The 23,360-nt window shown below is 48.0% G+C and overlaps 1 protein-coding gene across 5 annotated transcripts in view; it reads right to left on the minus strand.

The window, feature by feature from the left end:
* Positions 1 to 23,360, minus strand: part of TMEM255A (transmembrane protein 255A) — a 52,784-nt gene that overhangs the window by 10,688 nt on the left and 18,736 nt on the right. For all 5 annotated transcript variants that reach the window (XR_007775849.1, XM_050964542.1, XM_050964541.1 and 2 more), the window contains 3 exons: positions 8,951 to 9,040; positions 1,714 to 1,776; positions 267 to 355 (listed from right to left, as the gene is read on the minus strand). Coding sequence is in view for 4 of the 5 variants with exons in the window: in XM_050964542.1 (XP_050820499.1) it covers positions 267 to 355; positions 1,714 to 1,776; positions 8,951 to 9,040 (242 nt within the window). In the remaining variant the exon portion in view is untranslated. The remainder of the gene's footprint in view (positions 1 to 266; positions 356 to 1,713; positions 1,777 to 8,950; positions 9,041 to 23,360) is intronic.

Genomic DNA, 23,360 nt, shown 5'->3' on the forward strand with positions numbered 1-23,360 from the left:
ATCCAAAATCTTTTGATTGATTTGAAACAAACTTTTTGAGTTTTTTGATTTGATGAAAAAATTAAAAAAGAGAATATATTTTGTTTTGGTTCTAATCTAAATGGATTTTTTTGGGTTCAGTCTAAAACCCAAAAAATCCATTATTCACTCAGCTCCGAAATTGGTGAAAAAAATCTTGTAATAAAAGCTTAGATCTCCAATCTCCCAGTCCTGAGTTCTATGCCCAGATCTGCATGGATGTTGAATGCTATTTTTAGTTTACTCACTTTCCACAGTTGTATAGGTCACAGCAGAAGCAGGTGTTGGTTTTTATTTTAGGTGTGCAAGGTCCCCGGCGCTGTGGATTACAGATCCCCTGTGTGAACACAAAGAGAAGGGGGATACAAGGAACCCAGGAAGAGATGAGCAATGGCCTTCAGTCCTGTTTCTCTGAGGCTTGATCTATGCACAGATTTTGTACCAGTATAACTATGTTGGTTAAGGGGGTGACTTGTTACTGATATAGTTCTACTGGTACCACTCCAGTGTGGATGAAGTATAAAGGTGCCTTATATTAGTGTAGGTTATTCCCCTTTCTGTACAGGAATAGTTCTGCTAGTATAAGCACATTCAAACTGGGATAGCTCCATCCACACTAGGGGGGTTCCCATATAACTACAGTTGTGCAACTTGTGTGTGTAGATCAGCTCTGACAGAAGGAGCTATTCCCCTCCACCTTTCCCCAGTTAGTGACCTATGGGCATGGACTTGTCAAGGGGACAGTACAAACTGAGAAAAAGATTCCTGGGCCAAGACCATGACATGGTGGGAACTGCTGGATGGTTACTGGCAAGTAAAGAGATATAGGTGCATGTGTCCAACCAATCCTGGTTATTGCCAGGCTTTCTCTGGAGACGTGACCTCCCTGGAGCCAGTGAGATTCGATCTTCTCCCTGCCCATCCTGCACCCCAGACAAGTGCTGGGGGGACATTCCAGTTGAGGAGGGGAAGTCAGGGAAGAAAAATGGATTTTGCTGGCAGGCTGATTGTTTTTATCCAGCAGCTCCTGAAAGCGGCTCAGCTGTTTGGAAGGCAAGTCCCAGAGGATGCAGAGGAGTGCCCAGGGGAGGCAGTCAAAGGTGTCCTTTACACATGATTTATCACATGAGTTTCACCCACTCCATGTGATTGGAGATGTTCCCTCCTTTTCAGGGATTACATTTCTCTGTCCCAGTTTGGAGGGGGAGCTGCTTATCTTAGAGCTGGCTAGAGCTGTCCTTCACTTTTCCCCAGTCAGTGTTCGCCATGGAAACACTAGCACAGTTGCCTCTGCCTCATATGTTGACCTGCTGAGAGCCGAAAAAGCTACACAAATGGACATATGTCCTTCACCTCCTCTCTGCTGGTCCCCTCTGTCAGGTTGGCTGTCCCAGACAGGGCTCCAAGCTCGCTCGCTCTGGTCCGCACCCTTATTTCCAGCACACCCCATTCCCAAATGCCCTCTCTAGTCCCCGCTGTGTTCCAGCATACCCTTCTCCTCTGCTGTGCCCCCCTCCATCACTGGTGCCTCACACTCCTCCCTATCCAAGACCCCAACGCTGAGCCCCTCATGAAGGCCTGCTCTCCTGTGCATGCAGGGAACTAATAGGGGCTCTGTCCCCGACTGGTCTGCATTGCAAACACCACGGCACTGCCAGCCCTGTTAGAAAGCGATGCCACCAAATCTGCTCTCACCTCGGGTGGAGTCGTACTTTTGGAATAATACTGACATCGGCCTGCGTACAGTGGTCTAAGATCCTGCAGAAGAAAACAAGGGGTTTATCATATCATTCAGAGCCAAGCCGAGGTTCAAATCTAACACACTGTCATATATCTGAGCAGGGAGGAAGGGCCAGACTGGGCTGGATTTTCAAAAGGGCAGCGTGCCTCCACAGACACCGGAGTGAAGGGGCCGGGTTTGAAGAAGCACTCAGCACCCAGCAGCTCCCATGGAAAACTGTTTGAAAATCTGGCCATGGAGGCGGGTATGTCTTCACTGCAGAGTTAACCCGAGTGAGCAGCACACAGGCCTTGGTCCCCAGGTTAGCCTCGCTCACATGTGAGCAGCCATGCTGGAAAGCCATACCGGAGTTCCTGTGACCTCACTCAGGACAGCACTCAGTCCTAGATATCATGTGACATCATACTGACACCCACACGGATTACTGGCAGGGTTAGAACCTTTAAATCCCACCGCACGCATCTCTGCCTCTTGAGCTAAGGGAGTCAACAACAGCAGTAGTAGGTTGTTCTTTGAGTGATTGCTCATATCGATTCCAAGTAGGTGTGCGCGCCGTGTGCACAGTCGTCAGAAAGTTTTTCCCCTAGCAGCTCTCGTCGGGTCAGCTGTGGAGCCCCCTGGAGTGGTGCCTTTATGGCACTCAATATAGGACCCTGCCGACCCAGTGCCTCCTCAGTTCCTTCTTACCGCCAGTGATGGTCATTGGAACAGTGGTGACTTGCTAAGCAAGCTCTCCTCGTTTTCCCTAGCTTTCAGTTTAGTTTAGTTCACAATTATTCCTAGCCTCGTTAAGTTTAGTTTTAGTGGTTTTGGTTGTTAAAGCTGTTGGGAGTGGGAGGTATTCCTCTTCACCCTGACCGCATTCCCCGTGGTGACTTGGGGTATGCCTAAGTCCCAAAGGTTCAAACTCTGCAAGTCCTGCAACAAGCCTATGCCAACAGGCAACCCCCACGATGCTTGCTTAAAGAGTCTGGGGGAAGCACACCGCACGGATAAGTACAGGATTTGTAGAGTTTTGCCCCAGATCGAAAAAGGCACATTATGGAGGTGGCACTTAGACCACAACCTACATCAGAGCAGCAAGACTCAGCACCGAGCTCATCGGCGGTAGAAGCGCCACTGCAGAAGGACTTTGGAGAGACCCGCGGCATCGCCGCTCCCCAGAGCCTAAATCGGCGGGATTGACCCAGCACCACTCCCATTCCCTGATGCGGAAGCGGCACCAGAAGCAGGGGAGGAGTGGATCTCCAACTCTGAGATCCACCCCTTTAGAGTCAGCCAACAGGGTGCATCCCAGAGAGGAGCACCCAGGGCCAAAGACTTTGGAGCCAACACCATTGATTTTGCTCCCACAAGGGGGACCGTCGAGTCCAGTGCTGTTGGACTCCCCGAGCCAGGTCATTGAGGAGGTGGAAGTGCGATCCAACCCGGGCACCTTTGAGGCCTCGAGGGATCTCATCACCATGACGGCACCACGCTCCCCGGTCCTTCGAGCCAAGCATCTGGTACCACAATGTGTGGCAACGTCTTGAGGCAAATCACGGCACCGCTCGGAGTCTCAGCACTGCTCACAATTTCGGCACCGGTCAGACTCACGGCACCAGTCCAGGTCGCACCAGCACTCCTGATCACGACACCGATCCTCACGCTGATCCCCGTCATCAAGCAGGTCCCACTCCCGGCACCAGTCATATTGGCACTGGTCAGCGTCCCCGCATAGATCCCGATTTTGGTACCACTCCAGATCACAGCACCACTCCCCAGTCCAGCTCTGCTTGGCACCGCCCTGGCCATCACGGTCACGGTCCCCATCTTTGGACTTTGAGACGGGGTCTAGATACTCAAGAATGGGGCCGGCACCGATTAGGGTGCGGAAGGCCTGAGGTGGGGGCCGTGATGGCCAGGGCTGCGCAGTGGCAGCAGTGGCCATTTTGGAGCCTATGGGCATATCACCAGGCCCAGGGCACCCAATCCAAAGATTTCTGTTCAGTGACCTCTGAACTGCGGGTGCCAGAAGCATCGGCCAGTCACCCCACCCCTAGGGGTGCCAAGGAAGTACCGGTCACAGTACCTTCCCTAGAACCAACCCCAGTTCCTGATCCTGATCCTGGTGTGACTGGCCCTGACAGAGAGGTGGGACAGGACGCCCCTGGAGACCAAGAGGGTCCGGAGGACCATGTTCCCCCATTAGCCTCCTCGTCATCCTCCCTGGACGAGGCAGTTGCAAGCACCTTCGTCTCTGGACCACCCCACAGACAGCCATGCCCACCAGGACCCTCTTCATAGGGTGGTGCAAACAATGGGCCTGCAGGCCGAGGAGGTGGTAGAGTTGGAGGACCAAATGGTCAACATCCTGGCCCCAGAAGGCCCATCGGGGGTGGCTCTATCCCTCATCAAGACTATACAGGTCAATGCTAAGACCATTTGGCAGACCTGGACCTCCATCCGTCCCACCGTGAAGGGTGTGGAGAGAAAGTATTTTGTCCCATCTAAGGGGTACAAATACCTCTTCACACAACCATAGCCTTGCTCACTGGTGGTGACTGTAGTAAATGAAAAGGAGAGGCAGGGACAACAAGCCCCAGCACCTAAGTCCAAGGACGCCAAGCACCTAGATTTATCTGGACCCAAAGTGTACTCTACGGGGGGGTTGCAACTCAGGATCGCCAACCAGCAGGCAATTCTGAGTAGATACAGCTTTAACTCCTGGAACTCGATGCTCAAGTTTAAGGAGCAGGTGCCAACAGAGTCCACGGAGCAGTTTGGAGCAATAGTGGAGGAGGGCAAGGCGGTGGCATGGAACTCTTTACAGGCCTCACCAGATGCTGTGGACCCAGCAGCGTGCACCTTCTCCTCCGGTATTGCCATGAGGTGTAGCTCCTGCACGAGGATCAACAGACCATGCACGACCTGCCTTTTAATGGGGCAGGTCTGTTTGCAGAGCAGACTGACTCTAGGCTGCATAGCCTAAAAGACTCCAGGGCGACCATGAAATCCTTGGGTATGCACACTCTGGCAACCCCAATGCAAACATTTCAAGCCTCAGCAGCAGCAGCACTCCTATCCTCCTTGGCTGAGGCAGGACTTTTATGGGAGAAGGGGCAGGAATGGCAGACACAAGCCTTCCCACCCCCTGCCCGGGCAGAGCCAGGGCCCGACTGAACCATTGCTGGGTTCAAAGCAGGCCTTTTGAAGGTTCGCCTGAGGACAGTATGCAAAGGGGTCTCCTTCAACAGCCCTCAGCCCTCCTTGTCCCTAGTAACCAATGCGTCAGCTCTGGGAGGGGGACACATCTGGGAGACCTTCAAATGCAGGGCCTGTGGTCACAGGACGAGCTCGCCCTCCACATCAATATCAAGGAGCTGAGGGCAGTGCGACTAGCCTGCCAGACCTTTCAGGCCCAACTACGAGGTCAGTGCATAGCAGTTCTGACTGACACCACCACTGCCACGTTTTACATCAACAAGCAGAGTGGAGCTGGGTCCTCTCCTCTATGTTAGGAAGCCTCCAGCTGTGGGAGTGCCACACAGCCCACTCCATTCACCTGGAACATCCTATCTACCAGAATGCACTGGCAGACCACCTCAGCAGGTCCTTCCGCAATCACGAGTGGTCCATCCGGCTGGATGTCATACACTCCATCTTCCAAAGGTGCCACCTGGAGCAACAGGAAGTGCCCAATATTCTGCTCCTTCCAGAGACACAGCCCAGACTCAATCATGGACGCATTCCTGCTACCCTGGGGAGGCCGCCTGCTTTACGCCTTTCCCCTGTTCCCTCTAGTGCAAAAGGTCCTACTCAAGGTCCTCAGGGATGGGGCAGAGATATTTCTGATAGCTCTGGCGTGGCCTCAACAACACTGGTACACCACACTCCTGGAACTGTCAGTGGACACCCCAGTCATGTTGCCTCTCCTCCCGGACCTGATCACTCAGGACCACAGTCATCTTCACCATGTCGACCTGCGGTCCCTCTACCTCACAGCTTGGAAGCTTCACGGCTGAACCCCATGGAGCGTCTGTGCTCAGAACAGGTAAGGGATGTCCTCTTCAGCAGCAGGAAGCCCTCCACTAGAGCCACGTACCTGGCGGAGTGGAAAAGATTTACTTATTGGTGCGACCAGCGTCGTACACCCTCTCTCCAGGTACCTGTACCTCTGCCTTTCATCCTAGAATACCTTCTACACCTGAAACAGCAAGGCCTGGCAGCGTCCTCTACAAGGGTACACCTGGCTGCTATATCAACTTTCCACTTGGGAGCATCTGGATGCTCTGTCTTTGCCAACCCTATGGCTGGTCAGTTCCTCAAGTGTCTGGAATGGCTACATCCCCAGATCAGATAGCCTGTTCCCACGTGGGACCTTAATCTGGTCCTTTCCAGGCTAATGGGGCCCTATTTGAACCGCTGGCAACTTGCTGCCTTCTATATCTGTCATGGAAGGTAGCCTTTCTGGTCACCAATACATCAGCAAGGAGAGTGTCTGAGTTAAAGGTTTTCCACAGGGATAAGGTGCAACTCAGACGTCACCCAGTCTTTCTTCTCAAGGTTGTGTCACACTTCCACACACTGTTTTTTATCCTAAGCCTCATGCCAGTAGCTGTGAGCAGAGCCTGCACTTCCTGGATGTTCGACGGGTGTTAGCCTTCTACATCGAGCGCACTAAGCCGTTCAGGAAGTCGAACCAGTTGTTCATAGTGGTGGCAGACTGGATGAAAGGACTCCCGGTCTCATCTCAAAGAATATCGTCCTGAATCACATCCTGTATCCAAACTGGCCAAGTTCCCAGCCCCAGCTCTTAGAGCACACTCCACAAGGGCTCAGGTCTCAGCAGCAGCAGTCCTGCCCCAGGTCCTGATACAAGAAATCTGCATGGCAGCAACTTGGTCCTCGGTACATACATTCACCTCTCATTACACCATCATCTGGCATCCCAGAGATGATGCAGCTTTTGACAGAGCGGTGCTCCAATCAGCAATTCCATAACTCAGATCCCACCACCTGGGTAAGGCTTGAGAGTCACCTAATTGGAATACGATATGAGCAATCACTTGAAGAAGAAAAAATGGTTATTCACCTTCTTGTAACTGTTGTTCTTCAAGATGTGCTCCTCATATCCATTCCAATACCCACCCTCCTTCCCCTCTCTCAAGAGTAACCAGCAAGGAGGAACTGAGGAGGCGCCGGGTCAGCAGGATCATATACTGAATGCCATGAAGGTGCCACTCCAGGGGCTCCACAGCCAACCTGATGGATGCTACTAGGGGAAAAACTTCCCAATGACTGTGCATGCAGCGTGCGCATACCTATTTGAAATGGATATGAGCAACACATCTCGAAGAACAATGGTTACAAGTTGAGTAACTGTTTTTTATTGTCCTCTATGTGGGTGTCACTAGGACTTTTGGGGGCATGTCCCATGGTTCTTTATGCTGCAATAAACTGAGCTTTTCTATGATTCTTTTCATGTGAATTGTGGGAGGATTCATCTGTCGTTCCGGGCCCAAAGGGGGAACCACGGAAAGGCACCGGAGGATTATCAGCATAGAGATGGTTTATCCTGCATCCTCATTGCAAAGCAGGTGGGTTACCAGTCTGAGTGAAAGCCTCACGCCAACTCAGCCTAGACCCCAGATGACCCAGCCTGTGTGGGCTGAAAGCACCACTGCACTAGGGAGAGGGGGTTTTGTATATGGATGGCGAGGGGTGGAGGGGGACTAGCAGCAACTCCCAGGTAAGAGCCCAGGCAAGAGCAGTGAAGACATCTCTTTATTTAAGGAGCTGTTGGAAGCTGGTCTCTCTAAAAGATCTGGCCCGATGCTTATAACAGTGTGTTGAGGTAGAGGAATAGCAGCGGAAAGAACATGATGTACTCAGAGGTACAATAACACTTGTAAAAGGTGATTTTCTTGGACTGGTACAAGGTGAAGCAAAGCCAGACCCAGGTTCATTAATCAAGATGCACAAACCAGAGCCTGGCACTCTTGTTGTTCCAACTGATCTGCTCTCGCCATCACATACAAACATTGGGGGGTTGGCAAAGATGAATCTCAGACTCACATCATTGTGCAGCAAGCAAAGCCAGCAGATCCTTAAACAGCAGCACTGAGATCAGGTCCAGAGCACCCCACATGGCCAGGATCAGCCAGGAATTAAAAACAGCTTGATATTTTTACCTAAGCTAATACTTTATGTTGCACAGAAACATGGAAGTCAGAGATGGAAAAGAAACCTACTCATCAGAGCCAGACAGACAAGCAGAGAAATGCCATGTGACATTTACACCTCTATCCTGATATAACGCTGTCCTCGAGAGCCAAAAAATCTTACTGCGTTATAAGTGAAACCACGTTATATTGAACTTGCTTTGATCCACTGGAGTGCGCAGCTCCACCTCCCTCGGAGCGCTGCTTTACTGCGTTATATCCAAATTCATGTAATATTGGGTCACGTTATATCGGGGAAGAGGTGTATATTGTTGAGGATTGGACTGCTTTGTTGTGGTTTGAGGCATTCTAGGGGTTCACTCTCTAAAATATGGCCCAGGCGCAACTAAGGGTGTATGGCCTTAATAACCTAATATACGCCAATATAGCTAATAAATCCAAGATCTCAGCTGTTATGCTGAGCCCACCATCTACCGTACAGACCAATACTGTTGCACTGTTTCCTGATGGTCCCCCATCTGTCTGTCTGTATCCATTTGTTATCTCTTGTCTTATGCTTAGATTGTAAGCTCCTTGGGGGAGGAACAGGGAAATCACCAGCATCTCTTCGATGGTATGGTCTCCTTACACAAATTTCCAGGTCACTAAACTCTTCCCACTATGTCTCACTGCTATCCATCCAGCTGCGACACCAGAAGAGTAACACATATACAGAGCCTTTCACACTGATGTGCTTTACCAGTGAAACTTATCACTTCATCCACTGAAATGCAACTACTGCTCAAGTTAGGTGGCTGTTGAACTCTGCAGAGAAAATGAAGATCACACACTGGACAGTAACTGAAGAGGAATATTGTATCTGAGACCATGGCTACAGAAACACAGTACAGAGAAGACAGACAAACTTTGCGGAGTTGTCTTTTAGAAGGTATTTTCCCTTCAGTTCAGACATGGAATTGATCCACTACGGTGTGAAATGCAGGGAGTGTAGGTATAGCAGCAGGCATATTCCTCTGGAAATACTTACTATGTGTCTGGCAGCAAAGACACCATCAACTATGGCACAGCAGAACGCAGCAATGACTCCAAAACTGATGAAGACAATGGATGCAACTAGCTGTGGAAGGAAAACAAAGCAAAGTATCACCTGCTTCAACAGAATGTTTACTTCTTCACACTTACATAAGGAGATTTATAAAACCTATCTATCCCAATCAATAAACAGCCAGATGATCAATGGACCAAACACTGCCCCAGGCCACGCACACTGAAATCAATCAATCGGATGCACATCAAAGGCAAGGATTTGTCATCAAAGAAAGTTTTTGTGAATGCATCACAACCTATGTGACAACTATAGAGCAAAACAGCACATGATTCTCTGCTGGAAAAGTGTATTGGGGATCTTCTGTTGTAACATAAGGGTAATCAAGACTTACAAGCGCTACACTAAGTGTTGTAGCAATTGATTTGCTGAACTAGTCAAATGTGTTGCTATTTTGAAATTGGCTGTCACATAGTAACATGTATTCCAGTTATTAAACGAACAAAAATACTTGGGCTGTTTCCAAAGAGTTTGTTATTGACTGAACATGTTTGTTAGAAAATGACAGATTTATCACTCTTCTTGGTTTCTAGATCAACGTCACCATGTGCTGAGATTATATAATTTGTATGGGAACCCCTACAATGGGCTAGATATTCAAGGAAGGATGCTTCATATATAAAACCCTGAAACCAGAAGACACATGCCTAGCCTAGGCTGTCTGTATTACAAGACCATGTCACATCTCTCTTTGACCCATTGCTATATGGTCTAACAGAGCCTGACTCTGGAAGTTCTCTGCATGCAAGGTTCCATTTGTCTTCAGTGGCAGTTCTGGGTATGGAGGATTTGCAGGAATGGACCTTTATGCTGTAAAGTCATCAGGGAAGGGACCACGTGCCTGATTCTCCTCGCAAACCAGCTCTACGCCCATGTGACTCCATTGCCTTCAGTAGAGGGCTCACTTAGGTCCGATCCTGCCACCAAATCCACATAAAGACCCTTACAACCATGGCGAGTTCCTCTGAAGTCAGTACAGCTCTACGTAGGCACAAGTCTGCCTGCTAGGACCCAATTGCAAGATCAGTGCCTTGCTCCTGACTGCGAGTATAAGACAAGAACGAGGCACACGGAGAAATAACGAATTGTTTTACTGCTTGGTATTCAGTAGAGCTGAGTGAAGGACTAACGACAGGACTCCAGGCCACCCAGCTTTAGACTTTGCTACACCACAAGCCAGACTCACAGAGTCGCCTTTTGAGCAAGCTCAGAGCTGATTTCTGAGCAAGTGCTGAATCCCAGACCAAATTCTTGGTTTCTCTTGATTTTGAGCTGAAACTCTGAATTTTGCTTTGATTTTCTGGTTGCATTTGGAGCTCAGATATCACAGTTAAACTCAGGAGGTCTGGATCCACAGGAGCTGGATCTCCATGAAGCCAGATGATGGTGTTCTGCAAGGCTTCAACTTTCAGGAACAAGGAAACCGGGAGACGTGCAGTCAGTGCGAGTCCCTCTCTAGACTGGGTCTGACCAACTGTGTATTGCACCTGCCCACATGGGGACAAAGCCCTGAGGCCACAGGGTTGATACTTCATCCCAGTGGCCATCGAGGTTGGATGGTAGAACCGTAGCACCGTGTGTCACCACTACAATGTGTCCATGTATCAGGAGATTGATTCGCTGAGCTGCATCATCAAGTACTGATGCACTTTAGAATTGAACATCTCCCTCCGCGTGAGAGGGAAGGGTTCAGGTTACTAGCCCTCCTGTCCAACTTGCTGTGGGGAGGAGTTTTTTGCCTCCCTCTTCTGGCAGCTGTTCTTTCTCCCACTTTCCTTCTTCCTCTATTAGGGGGTGAGGGAGCTAATCTCACTTGTGGGTTGCAGCTTTGCTTCCCCACATTCCAATCAATTTCAGCATCAGGCAAATAATCCCATCTCCAATGTGGAGAAGAACTACACAGTGGCAGATGCAGCTGTCCACACACACAAAGTGGAAGAATTGGCTGGCTACCATCCCAGTCACAGCAAAGGCTGCGATGCCTCAAGGTTGGTCCCCAGGCCCCCTGAAAGCAGTGACTCAGCTGCAGCAGCTCAGCATGAGACTTCTAAATTATATTATGTAATGATGACAAACACAAAAAGCCAGGAAATTCATTGTCGAAAGTGACCTGCCAGGGAAAACAATAATGGGTTTGTGCCCTTTTTTCGCACTTCTTCCCAATGTCTAAATAAAAGACCTTGTTCTGCCTCTCTTCTCCATGAGAAACTCAGGGCTCCTCTACCATGTTTCTCCTGGAAGACTCCCTGGACAACTGGAGAATGGGTGTAATTATGACAGCACTAGTGACAGTGAAAGCAGAGATAAGCAGAAAGGATATTCAGTCAGGCTGTGGTTTTTTTTTCCTTTTTGCTACCACCCATTTCACTCAAACACCTGATAAACTTTTAGGAGAAAAGCTCTCCTGGCTAAAGAGTCATCCCCACTCCACACTTTCAATTAGGGGCTGAGGAGCACATTCCAGCTCTCTGGTCCTGCATGGAAACCTGCAGCCCTAAAGAGGGCAGTCAAGCCTGGCTAATCTGCATATTGCGAAGGGTTTATTTATTAAATAGCCAAATTTAAAAAACAATTTAAAATGTTTAAAATACAACAAAGGAATGGGGGAAGGAGGGCAGAGCAGACACCCAATCTACCCTGCTTTAAAATTATCTTTAAGGGTATGTCTTCTCTGGGGAAAAAAACAAGGTTAACTCACATTAGCAAACTCAAGTTAAAAGAGCAGCAAAGACACAGCAACTCAGCTATGATCAGCTCAAGCTCAACCCCACACTCTCCTACAGGCTTCAGCCAGTGCTGCTCGCCCAAGTTAAAAGCCAAGCTGCTGTGTCTGTCTTACTGCTATTTGAACCATGTTAGCTAACCTGAATTTTAAGAACTCCTCCCGCCCACGGCAAAGACGTGCCCTAAGGAAGGTTGGCCTTCTGTTGAATGGGCTAAGAACAAATGCCTAGCCTACCCTTCCTAATGAACTGTCTTGGTTGGATACTGCATCCCGAACCTGCCTGCCAAAGTGCCTCTAGAAAACTGTTTGATCACCCCCTTGCCACAATCCACTTGACTTGGGTGATAATCATGGGGAGGGGAGAGAGCTCCTTGCTAGAATATGAATCCCTCCAAGCCTTCTCTGACCTCCTTTCCACTTGGTTTCACTTTCCTGCATTCCAGGGGAATGAGATGTCCCTTTGGAAAGGCTGATGTTGTATTCCACACACATATCTGCCACAGGCTTGAAATAGTGTGATTTTCTTTCTCTCTAAATTATCCCTGTCTCTTCAGAAGCCAGTTCAATGTGTGTTGAGGGATGGGGAGGGGACTCATGTATATATGTGAAGGACTAAAAGCTGTTCATTTTGTCAAGGTTTTGTTTTCACCCTTAAGAAAAGGCAGCCATATACCCAGATCGATGGCAAGACACCGCTTGGAGGGAACTGGCATATTTCCCCTGCAGAACAGAGAAATGCTCTAAGGGTTGTTTCCTATGTTTTTTCCACTCTCTGATGTTAAGGAAATCGGTCATTCGTTTACTGGCAGGAATGGAAAGTTGCTGTTGACTGTGTGAATGGGCTGTTTTGGTAGAAAGTAGTATAGGGGTAGCATGGCATTGCCAACACTTTTAAATTTACTGCAAGTTTTTTGGTATTGGGTGTTTGTCTTGAAGTTCCAACTCCTGGAGTCATGTGACTACTTAAGACTCTCAAAATGTAAGTTTCTACCTGCCTCATTATGGAGGGAAGATTAAAAATGTGAACCCTGGTCCTCAAAAACTAGAAGCCAAAAACAATCCCAAATTATTATCTTTAAAATCTCATGATTTTTAAGCCAGCCTCACTATTTTCAGCCAGAAATCCCTCCCCTGTGAGAGAAAAAGTCGTTTTACAGAGCTGGGATCATGTATCCACCTCATTACTGATTCTATAATATTCAGTTTGCTGCTAGGGAGGAACGGAGGAGTTAGCAGGAAGCTTAAGGAAGTCCTGAGCTCAGGTTACTGCCTGCCAAAGTTATCTGGAAAGAGCTGGCATATTTCTTTATCTGAAACACTTTCTGCTGTGTCTGTCACAGCTCCACAAAACCACCTTAGCCACTGAGCTGCCTCTCAGGGAGAACAGAAAAATGCTAAGGCCCCGACAGTAAAATGCTCCTGTAAGAGACACATCACCAGAGGGCTTTTTTTTTTTTTTTAACCTTCTGTGATCAAGAGACAAATCAGCATCAGCCCCTGAGGTCTCCTTCCCACTGAGGCAGGGATCAGTACAGAGAGCAGGAAAATCCAGGTTGGGGACTGGATGTGTTTGAGCCTGTCAGAATGAATGAAGACAAAGAACCTAAAATTTATCCTGTCTTGATCAAGCCACAGAATAGCACTTGTCAGTGAGGGCATTCACTGGGATCCAGTTACTTTAAATAACTTAAAAAGAAGAGGGCAAATGCAACTGGCTGCTGGGAGCAAGCAAGACAATCAGACAATCTCCTCTACTACCAGGCTGATGATGCAAGTACACACACACGTTCTGCTAAGCAGGCTGCATTATCAAAGTGACGATGGGAGGCTGGACAAATAAATATACACATTCACATGGAGGATGTTAACAAGCAAGGAGTGGTACATATCCCATCTGCTTGCAGGGACACAAGTTCTCCAGACTAAAGGGAAATTGACTGGGATAGCTATAGTGGAGTAATTACTACAGAATAAAGTAGGGTGACCAGACAGCAAGTGTGAAAAATCGGGACGGGGTGAGGGGAGAAATAGGAGTCTATATAAGAAAAAGATCAAAAAATCGGGACTGTCCCTATAAAATTGGGACATCTGCTTACCCTACTTACATTCCAGAATAGATTGTCTACACAGGGGAGTTGTACCAGCATAGCTATAGCAGAATAATTATTCCAAAATAGCTATGTTGGTCAATTTCGCAGTGTAGACAAACACTTAGAAAAACCTTGCAGGTTGGCCAAGTATGCAATTGAAGCAGCTTAAGGCAAGCCTGAAATCTCCATTACAGGAACATTAGCAGGGCTTGGAGCTACTGGCTCAGGCCATTAACTCACTTTGAAATGACACAAGCAGATCTGAAAGGAAAGTGGTAAGAGAAGGCAGGAGATGAGGAACGTAATGGGGAGTAGAGGCAGCATGGGATGGAAAAGACAGGAAGGACAGGAAAAAAGGAAGAGGAGAATAGAGAGAGTGAGGGGAAGAAGTGGAGGGAGAGGAGAAGAGAGGCTGGAGTTGTAAAAGGGAATTAAGACAACATACACTTACATTTCTTCTACAGGGAGCATGTCAGAGAGACTTTCTCCCCAGGAAATGCTCTCCACACTTTTCCCGTGAAAGCCAGAAGGTGGATTCTCTCACAGTGACTCTCAGGATGAATCATGGCCAGATCCTCAGTGACAGGCCCTGAAGTGCCAAGCAAGACCTCTCACTGTGCAAACACTACACTGGTGTGTTCTGCAATCTGCACTGGCTGCTCAGATGGAGTCTGAGATGTAGCTGTTGGCCTACACAAAGCCATGTGTAGCTGCAGGTTGACTTTAGCAATTATCCAGGACAGGAGAAATACTGCAGAGACTCTCAGCACATTTAGGGCAGTGGTAGGGAGAGAGGGAAGATGGCACCTGCACAATTAGGTCAGTCAATTGTTTATTTTCTCTCTTCTTTAAAAGAACTTTCTAAATGGAACATAATGCCTGAGACTTTCTCTTGTCCCATAGCTAATAAACATTTCTGTTGGCAGCATGCTAGCAGCATATTGTAGTGTTAATCTGAGTAAGCCACTATGATTACTGAAGGGTTCCTTCTGCAAAGATGTACTGAGTGTGTCTCTGACTTCCTGTGTAATAGATGTTTGCAGATCAGGTCCTAAGTTAGTAAAAGGTTGTATTTTATTAGCCTCTTATGTAAGCATTACAGAGTTTCATCTCTTCTGGTAGGAGTTCCATGTCCACTGCATAATCACAGTTAAAATAGGTACCCTGATCCAAATGCCATTTTTTATCTGGCAAGCGTAACTTACTATAGTTCCTCTGCATACAGACACAGGAAGGTATCTTCATGGCAATTTAATTTCTATTCTGATACTGGAGAAGCTACCCAGGACATGATTATGGAAGCATTGTTAGCAGCTCTACAATGAAGGTTGTGCTGAGTTCTAGTCTATGCAGGGAAGAAAGCCCTTCTATCTGCTGTGACAAATCAGTACTCTACACTGTAATATGTGGAACCAAGAGTAAGAGAGGCAATGGGTCAAATGATTTTCCTCAGCGCTGAACAATTTTGCTATGAGGCTTTTACCAAGCTAATGCACTGAAGCAGTTCATGGAGAAAACAGTATTTTTAAAGCTTCACCCAGGCCCTGAACAATTCAGTGAATATTATGCAACATACAAACCATCATTGTAAAAACCATCCAGGAGTGTTTGACAGGAATAAAGGGCCAACAGCGGACACACTCAAAACACAGACAGGAACAGTGTTCCAAGCGCTAGCTGCTGCCACAGCAAAGGTGCAATCACCAGCCCACGCAAAGTCATGGTGTGGTCTTTGCTGGAGTCACAGATACCTTTCTGGACCGGGCCCAAGGGTGATGTCCTGATCAGGTAACAAACCAGGCCTGATCTAAAGGTGAACATGAAATTGACCTCGCTACATTGCTTAGGGTTGTGAAAAATGTTGCACCTATATTGCCATAGTTAGATCAAACTAACCCCCAGCGTAGATGTGACCAGGTCGATAGAAGGATTTTCTTCCATCAGCAGGGCCGGCTCCAGGCACCACCCCAGCAAGCAGCTGCCTGGGGTGGCCAATGGTGAGGTGCAGCATGTTCGGGTGTTTCGCGGCAGGTCTCTCAATCCCTCTTGGAGCGAAGGACCAGCTGCCGAATTGCCGCCAAAGACTGAAGCAGCAGTGGTAGAGCTGCAGATTGCAATCGCGGCTTTTTTTTCTTTTTTTTTTTGCAGCTTGGGGCAGCAAAAACCCTGGAGCTGGTCCTGTCCATCAGCATAGCTACCAGCACTCGGAGAGATGGATTAACTACATTGATGGGAAAAAGCCCTTTCATCAATGAAGGAAGCATCGAGGCTGCTACTGTAGCATAGACATGCCCAGGGCCGGTTCCAGCTTTTCTGCTGCCTGAAGCAGCAAAAAAAAAAGAGCCGTGGCACTTCCGTGGCAGATCAATCGCGCCACTTCTTTGGCGGCAGTTTGGCGGTGGGTCCTCCCTGTCTCCTCTTTGGCAGCAATTCGGCGGTGGCTCAAAGAGGAAGAGAGGGAATGAGGGCCCCGCCGCCGAATTCCCGCCGAAGACCTGGATGTGCCGCCTCAATACTGGACAGAGTGCTGCCCCTTTGAATTGGCTGCCCCAAGGACATGCTTCCTACACTGATGCCTGGAGCCAGCCCGGGACATGCTCTGAGTCTAGGCTGCTCAGGGCTTTGAAGAAAAAAAAACTTCAAGTCACTCTGTTATAGGCAGCCCCATAAAACAGTGGTTCCCAAACTTGTTCTGCCGCTTGTGCAGGGAAAGCCTCTGGCAGGCCTGGCCGGTTTGGTTCAGCCGATTGTCCGCAGGTTCAGCCAATCGCGGCTCCCAGTGGCCGTGGTTCGCTACTCTGGTCCAATGGAAACTGCTGGAAGCGGCAGCCAGTACGTCCTTCGACCCACGCCACTTCCAGCGGCTTCCATTGGCCTGGAGCAGTGACCTGCGGACAGTGGGAGCCGCGATCAGCCAAACCTGCACACGCGGCAGGTAAACAAACCGGCCCGGCCCGCCAGGGGCTTTCCCTACACAAGTAGTGGAACAAGTTTGGGAAACACTGACATAAAGAATGCAGGGCAGAGGGCAGGTGTAATATGATTGTGGTTACTCAGCCAGCGCCTGAATATGCTGGTGCTGCAGCACCATGAGCCTGCTGCAAGCTGCAGACAACACTGCTGGAAACCCTGCTGGGGGATGACTACATCACAAGGGAACATATTGCAGTTGCAACAAACGTGGGTTGCAACAAACATGGGTGGGGCTAAGTGAAACAAACACCTTCATACCACATCAGACACATGGGGTCGGGTTCTCTGCTATAAGTTAGCTCTGCAACATTTGTTATGCACCTACTGCGGCAAGACATCTTGTTAAGGTGTGTGAGCCACTTTCATGTATGGGACCATACATGTACTTCATGGTGAACAGAGCACTCATGAAATGGAGGGCTGGACAGCACTGGCTAGCACTAGGATCAGCGAGGGCAGGTGCTTCCAGGGCCGGCTTTAGCAAGTGCGGAGCCTGATTCCTGAGGCTTGTATTCACCTGGCGGCACTCCCAGTCTTCGGTGGCACTTTGGATTGTCAGCCAGGGGAGGGGGGCTGCGGGGCTTGCTGTGCTCGGGCCAGGGGAGCGGGGCCATGGGGCTTGCCACGCTCCGGCCAGGGTTGTGGGGCTGCCATGCTCTGGCCAGGGGATGGGAGCCGCAGGGCTTGCTGCACTCTGGTCGGGAAATGGGAGTCGCAGGGCTTGCTGCGCTCCGGCCGGAGAACGGGGGCCGCAGGGCTTGCTGCGCTCTGGTCTGGGGACGGGGGCCGCAGGGCTTGCTGCGCTCGGGTCTGGGGACGGGGGCCGCAGGGCTTGCTGCACTCTGGCCGGAGCTCCAGCCAGGAGAGCGGAGCCGCGGGCTGCCGCGCTCCAACTGGCACTCTGGCCAGGGGAGCTGGGCCACTGAAGACCCGGAGCGGACTGCCGCCAGGGTGAGTAAAAAAAATTAAAAAGGCGCCTAAGGCGTGGGCCCTCTTAGGCACAGGGCCTGATTCTGGGGAATCGGCCTAAAGCTGGCCCTGGGTGCTTCTCCAGCATTGCCAGCTCACCTTGGCCCTGGCCAGCAGCAACCCCTATTCCTGGACTTCTCCTTCAGGCATGGCTAACCATGCTAAACTGTACTACTGGTTGTGATGAATGGGGAGGCCCTCGACAATTAACATTCCTCTTTACCCCCAAAATGTGCAGGATTTCCGAGTGTAGGATGGCCACTCACGCATTCCTGGAATACTAGACATTCCAGTACTTCCAGGAATGGCATGACCCCCACCCCACCAGTGTGACCTCACATAGTGCGTGCAAGATCATGCCAACGGGCATGGAGCTGCGTGCTCTTCAAACTGGCATCCAATCCTGGACAAAACCGTGTTTGGTTTTGTCTCAGTACTGGACAGGGGACAAACCACCTGAAGAGAGGGTTGTGTGATTTAAAACTGGATGAGTGGCCTCCGGTTTCTCGGAACGTCAGAGAGAGCAGACAGTTTCATCGCACAGACGTAAGACCTGTGATTGCTAGTCATTACGGCTGAAGGCATCTAGCTGCCAAACAATGGAGCAACCATCACTGGAGCAGTATCTTAGGCCTGGTCTACAATGTAGGGTTAGGCGGACATCAGCTGCCTGGCATCGGCCTCGCTGTGGAAGTGTCTTCACTTAAATTTGGCACAAGTGCCTCCCTCTGCCAATATAGTAACACCACCTCCCCGTGCAGCGTACAGTCACAGTTGATGTAATTAGGTCGATGTGGTGTCAGTTTAGACACTGCGTTGCTTACATCGACTGTTACTGGCTTTCAGGAGCCATCTGACTATGCCCCATGCTGACAACACAATCGATACAAGCCCTTGTGGTTAGGATGCACACTGTTGACACGAGCTAAGTGTGCGCACACGCAAGCGATTTAATAACTGCGGTGGTTGTATGCCGATGTAAGTTAGATCAACATAATTTTGTTGTGTAGACATGGCCTTAGATGCTCTGGCTGGGCCACTGGAAAAACCCCTTAGCCTCAGGCTGAAGTCCTGGGCCCTGTAACAAAAGCCATTGAGCAATATAATAATAGGATTCATCCACAACCAGGGCAGGTGGGGCTTTGAGAAAAGGGTGTTCCTGGAGAGGGAAACTGTAGTCAAGGAGACAGTGAAACACACCGACACTCTGGAATCAAAACAGTGACCTGGCTGGGGCCCGCAGCTCCTGGGCTTCCTAAAATAATGAGAGTTACAGGACCAGAGAAAGCCCAATTTAGGAAAGAACCCATCTAACACAGCTAGTAGTGGAGTGTAAGATTGGGTGACTAAACATGCATGCAGCTGTTTGCTGTTTTGAAATCCTTCTCTCTAATGCTTTGTTCCATTCCCTAATAAGCCTGCTTGTTTTATGAAGGCTGTCTGTCAATCACATGTTTCCTAAGGGAAGAAATGCAGGTGCCAAGTCAGGCCTGCATGGTTATAAGTGGTTGGCACCAGCGGGGTATTGTACCCAGATCCCAGTTTAACAGTGGGAAATTCTCCTCCCCAAGACAGATAGGTGCATGAGACCAAACACCTGGGTACACTCAGAGAGCCCAGCAAGGGGAGCAGCAGCCCCACCTGACACAAATTCTGCAGCACAGACAGAGATCCACATTATAGTTCTGACTAAACCAGTCTCTACAAGCCCCAGTCAGGAGTGGCAACAATAACTTCCCATGTACTCTTGAGTGGGGAAATGGGCCAAACCATCCAGCATCTTTTGGAGAGGACCACCTCCTAGAGGCTGGTCTCAGATTTGCATTTAGTTTGAAGGAAGACTTCTAAGCAAGGAGTGGGATTCACAAACCCCTATAGTTCCTTCCTACAGAGCAGTGGCTTCCAAATTGCTCTAAGGACCAATTTCTGGTGGTCTGCAAAGAGCTGGCTGTTCCCACAAAGCTAACTCTCTCTGTTTCCCCCACTCAGTCACGTTAAAAGACAGCGTAGGATACTTTAAGTGCTTTCCCCCATGTTAGTTTTCAGTGTAAGCAATTATTGTAATTGCCACGGGGCTGTGGCACAATTGTGGATGGGAGGGGAGTTGTGCATGAGCCAGTCCTCCTGTTAAGAGATGGTCTACAAGACGCTATGAAAAAGTTTGAGAACCTGCTAGCCAGCCCCAGCAGCATGACAGCATCCTGGAAAAAACTTAAGGTGAATGTTCTACAAGGTCCATCTTAGCCAAGGCACAAACATCAATATCAGAGCTGGGATCCTGAAGCAATAGTTTTTCTTCTCATTTTAGCTGATATTAGGGGAATGTTGATGCATCTTGTTTCCCTGTCATTTACGGCTTTGGATCCTTTTGTTACTGGATGAAAAATAAATATCTTGTTTTATGCTACCCCATTGGAGAGGTGCTTGAAAATAAAGCCATGAGGAATAAAGAGGGTGATCGACCCCCACCCTCAAATACACTGCATTAAAATACTTCCGTGTACGAAGCCTGAGAAGTTGATCATGTTTCAGTTACAATCTGCCGCCTCACTTCCACCACCTAGATTACTCAGCGACACTGCTCTATAAATACCTGACGGACATTTCACTTTTTTTCTAAAACACACCATTGTTTCCAGAAGGTTTTTCAGTTTTAATCACTCTTGGGCTGTCTGGCATCTCCGCTAGCCCTCCATATAAATCACACCACATCATTTGGCTTTACAATAAATATTGATTCTGATTTTACACTGATTGCTTAAATACAGTAAGGCCAAAACCAAATTGTGCATTACCCCTCAGAAAAGTGACTTATTAAAAATGATTTCAAATACAGTATGATAGGAGCACAAGGAAGACATGGGACTTAATCGTATAGCGTGCTGAGTACCCTGGCCCAGTCAAGCACACACTTAACTTTAAGCACTTGAGCAGTTCCACTGAGTTTAAGGGGACAATGCACATGCTTAAATTTAACCCTTTGCTTAAATATTTTCCTGGATTGGGCCAGAGTGCTCCCATGTGCTAATTTTTTATTCTTAAAGACAGCCCAAAAGGGTTGTTTAAATTTTTCTCTCTTGTTTTTTACCTTAAAAATATCAGAGCTGACAGCACTGGTTTCCCTTGGTTTTGCTGAAGGACTTGCTGGGGTTCTCCAAGGATGTACATTGTTATCTCTCAAACCTCAGCTGATGGGATGGGAGAGGGAAGATGTTCATTCTTTAACAAAGGCTTCCTTTCTCCAAAGAATTAGTCAGGCATTGGAGTTAAAGGAGTATAAGCAAAAGGGAAACATAATTTTGAAAAGCCTGACTAAAAATCCCTTCCCTGCCCAACTTTTCCCTCTCATTGCTCTTGTGATATCATTTCATTATTTCTCCAAATACCACAGCCTTGCAGGCCACATAGGACCTGAATTCACAAGCAAGAAGTAACTTTTTGCTAAAATAATTTTTTCAGGCTTTTCCTACATGACAAACAAGAAGAAAGAAAAAAAAAGGGGGAGGCACAAGCCCATTTCCCCCCCTTTTTGCAGGTGTCACCTGAGGTGCATAAAGTGCTTTGAGATGCTGGTATGTGAGATGCTACAGGGAAATCTCTTGGCCATTACCTTGGTATCCTGCTTTCCTGAACATTAAGGGGTGAGGAGGAGGAAGATGGCAGGGAATTAATGTGTAGATTTTCTGTTGTGAATTGGTACAGTTGTGAACTCAGGTAGTTCCCACATAAATACAATTCTGTTCCAAGTTCCACCCTGACCACTCACTCCGACACCTCTGCAGTTGCCCAAAACTTAAAACTTTCTCAGAACAACTCCTGTGGGGCTCGTGTTTTCCATGCTTCATCTCAGCTTACGTTTTTGTTTTTGTTTTTAATTTCAAGAAGTTCAGTACTGCAGATTGAAGTTATTCAGTGAAAGGAGTGGTCATTTCCCATACATTCTTCAGATAAGCTGCATTCACACTGCTAACAACAGAAGAAACAGCAGTGTTTCAAGCTATGAGCATTTCGAATTGCAATTGTGGAACATTCATGGCAAATTTCTCTAAGTTTTCTCATGCATATTCACTTCTCATGCAAATCTAAATGGCTAAGGCACAAAATGAGTTACACCTAAACATAAAAGGGAAGATAATATTCTATAAATACATGAAGATAAAAAGGAAGACAAGGAAAGTGTAGGTCCTCTAATCAGCAAGGAAAGTGAGCTAACTGATGACATCACAGAGGCTGAGGTGTTTAATGCTTACTTTGCTTCAGTCTTCAATAAAAAGGTAAATTGTGACCAAATACATAGCACAATTAATATTAACAACAGAGGGGAAGGAATACAAGTCAAAATAGTGAAAGAACAGGTTAAAAATATTTAGATAAGTTAGATGTACTCAAGTTGGCGAGGCCTGATGAAATTCACCCTAGGGTGCAGAAGGAACTAGCTGAAGCAACCTCCGAACTAGTAGTGATTATCTCTGAGAACTCATGGAGGATGGGTGAGGTCCCAGAGAAGGGCAAGCCATACCTATCTTTAAAAAGGGGGACAAACAGGACACAGGAAATTACAGACCAGTCGGCCTAACTGGAAAGATACTGGAACAAACGATTATAAAAACAATGTGTAAGCAACTAGAGGAGAGCAGGGTTACTAGTAATAACCAACATGGATTCGTCAAGAGCTAATCATTACAAACCAACCTAATTTTCTTCTTTGACTGAGTTACTGTCCTAGTAGATGGGGGATAACTGCAGACATCATATAGCTTGATTTTACTAAGGCTTTTGACAGTTCCACTTGACATTCTCATAGGCAAACTAGGGAAATGGGTACCAGACAAAGATACTATAAAGTGGATGCACAAGTGTTTGAAAGAATGGTTTACTGTCAAACTGGGAGGGTGTATCAAGTGCAGGGTGACCAGATGTCCCTATTTTATAGGGACAGTCCCGATATTTGTGGCTTTTTCTTATATAAGCACCTATTACCTCCCACTCCCGTCCCAATTTTTCACACTTGCTGTCTGGTCATTCTAATCAAGTAGGTTCCAGCAGCGGTCAAGTCCTGGGTCTGGTACTATTCAATATTTTCATTAATGACTTGGATAATGGAGTGGAGAGTACACTTATAAAATCTGCAGATGATACCAAACTGGAGGGGTTGCAATCACTTTGGAGAACAGGGTGAGAATTCAAAATAACCTTGATAAAGTAAAGAATTGGTCTGAAGTCAACAAGATGAAATTCAATAAGGACAAGTGTGACGTATTCCATTTGGGACAGGAAAACAAACAAACATTAAACGACAAAATGGGAAATAACTGGCTAGGCAGTAATAGTGCTGAAAAGGATTGGTGGGCGAGTTATAGTGGATCACAAATTGAATACGAGTCAACAATGTGATGCAGTTGAAAAAAAGGCTAATATTCTGGCGTCCTGTAACAGGGTTGGCTGCCTCTTGAGCTGCCCCTTGTGGCCAGAGGTCACTCTGCAGTGCCTGGCCCTTTCTTCAGTCCCCAGGTAATTCAAAGAATCCCCTCAAGGGGGTCCCATTTATTTAGTTTCTAGGTGCACACTGGCCCTC

Source organism: Gopherus flavomarginatus, chromosome 8 (genome assembly GCF_025201925.1).
Source record: "Gopherus flavomarginatus isolate rGopFla2 chromosome 8, rGopFla2.mat.asm, whole genome shotgun sequence".
Taxonomy (NCBI): domain Eukaryota; kingdom Metazoa; phylum Chordata; order Testudines; family Testudinidae; genus Gopherus; species Gopherus flavomarginatus.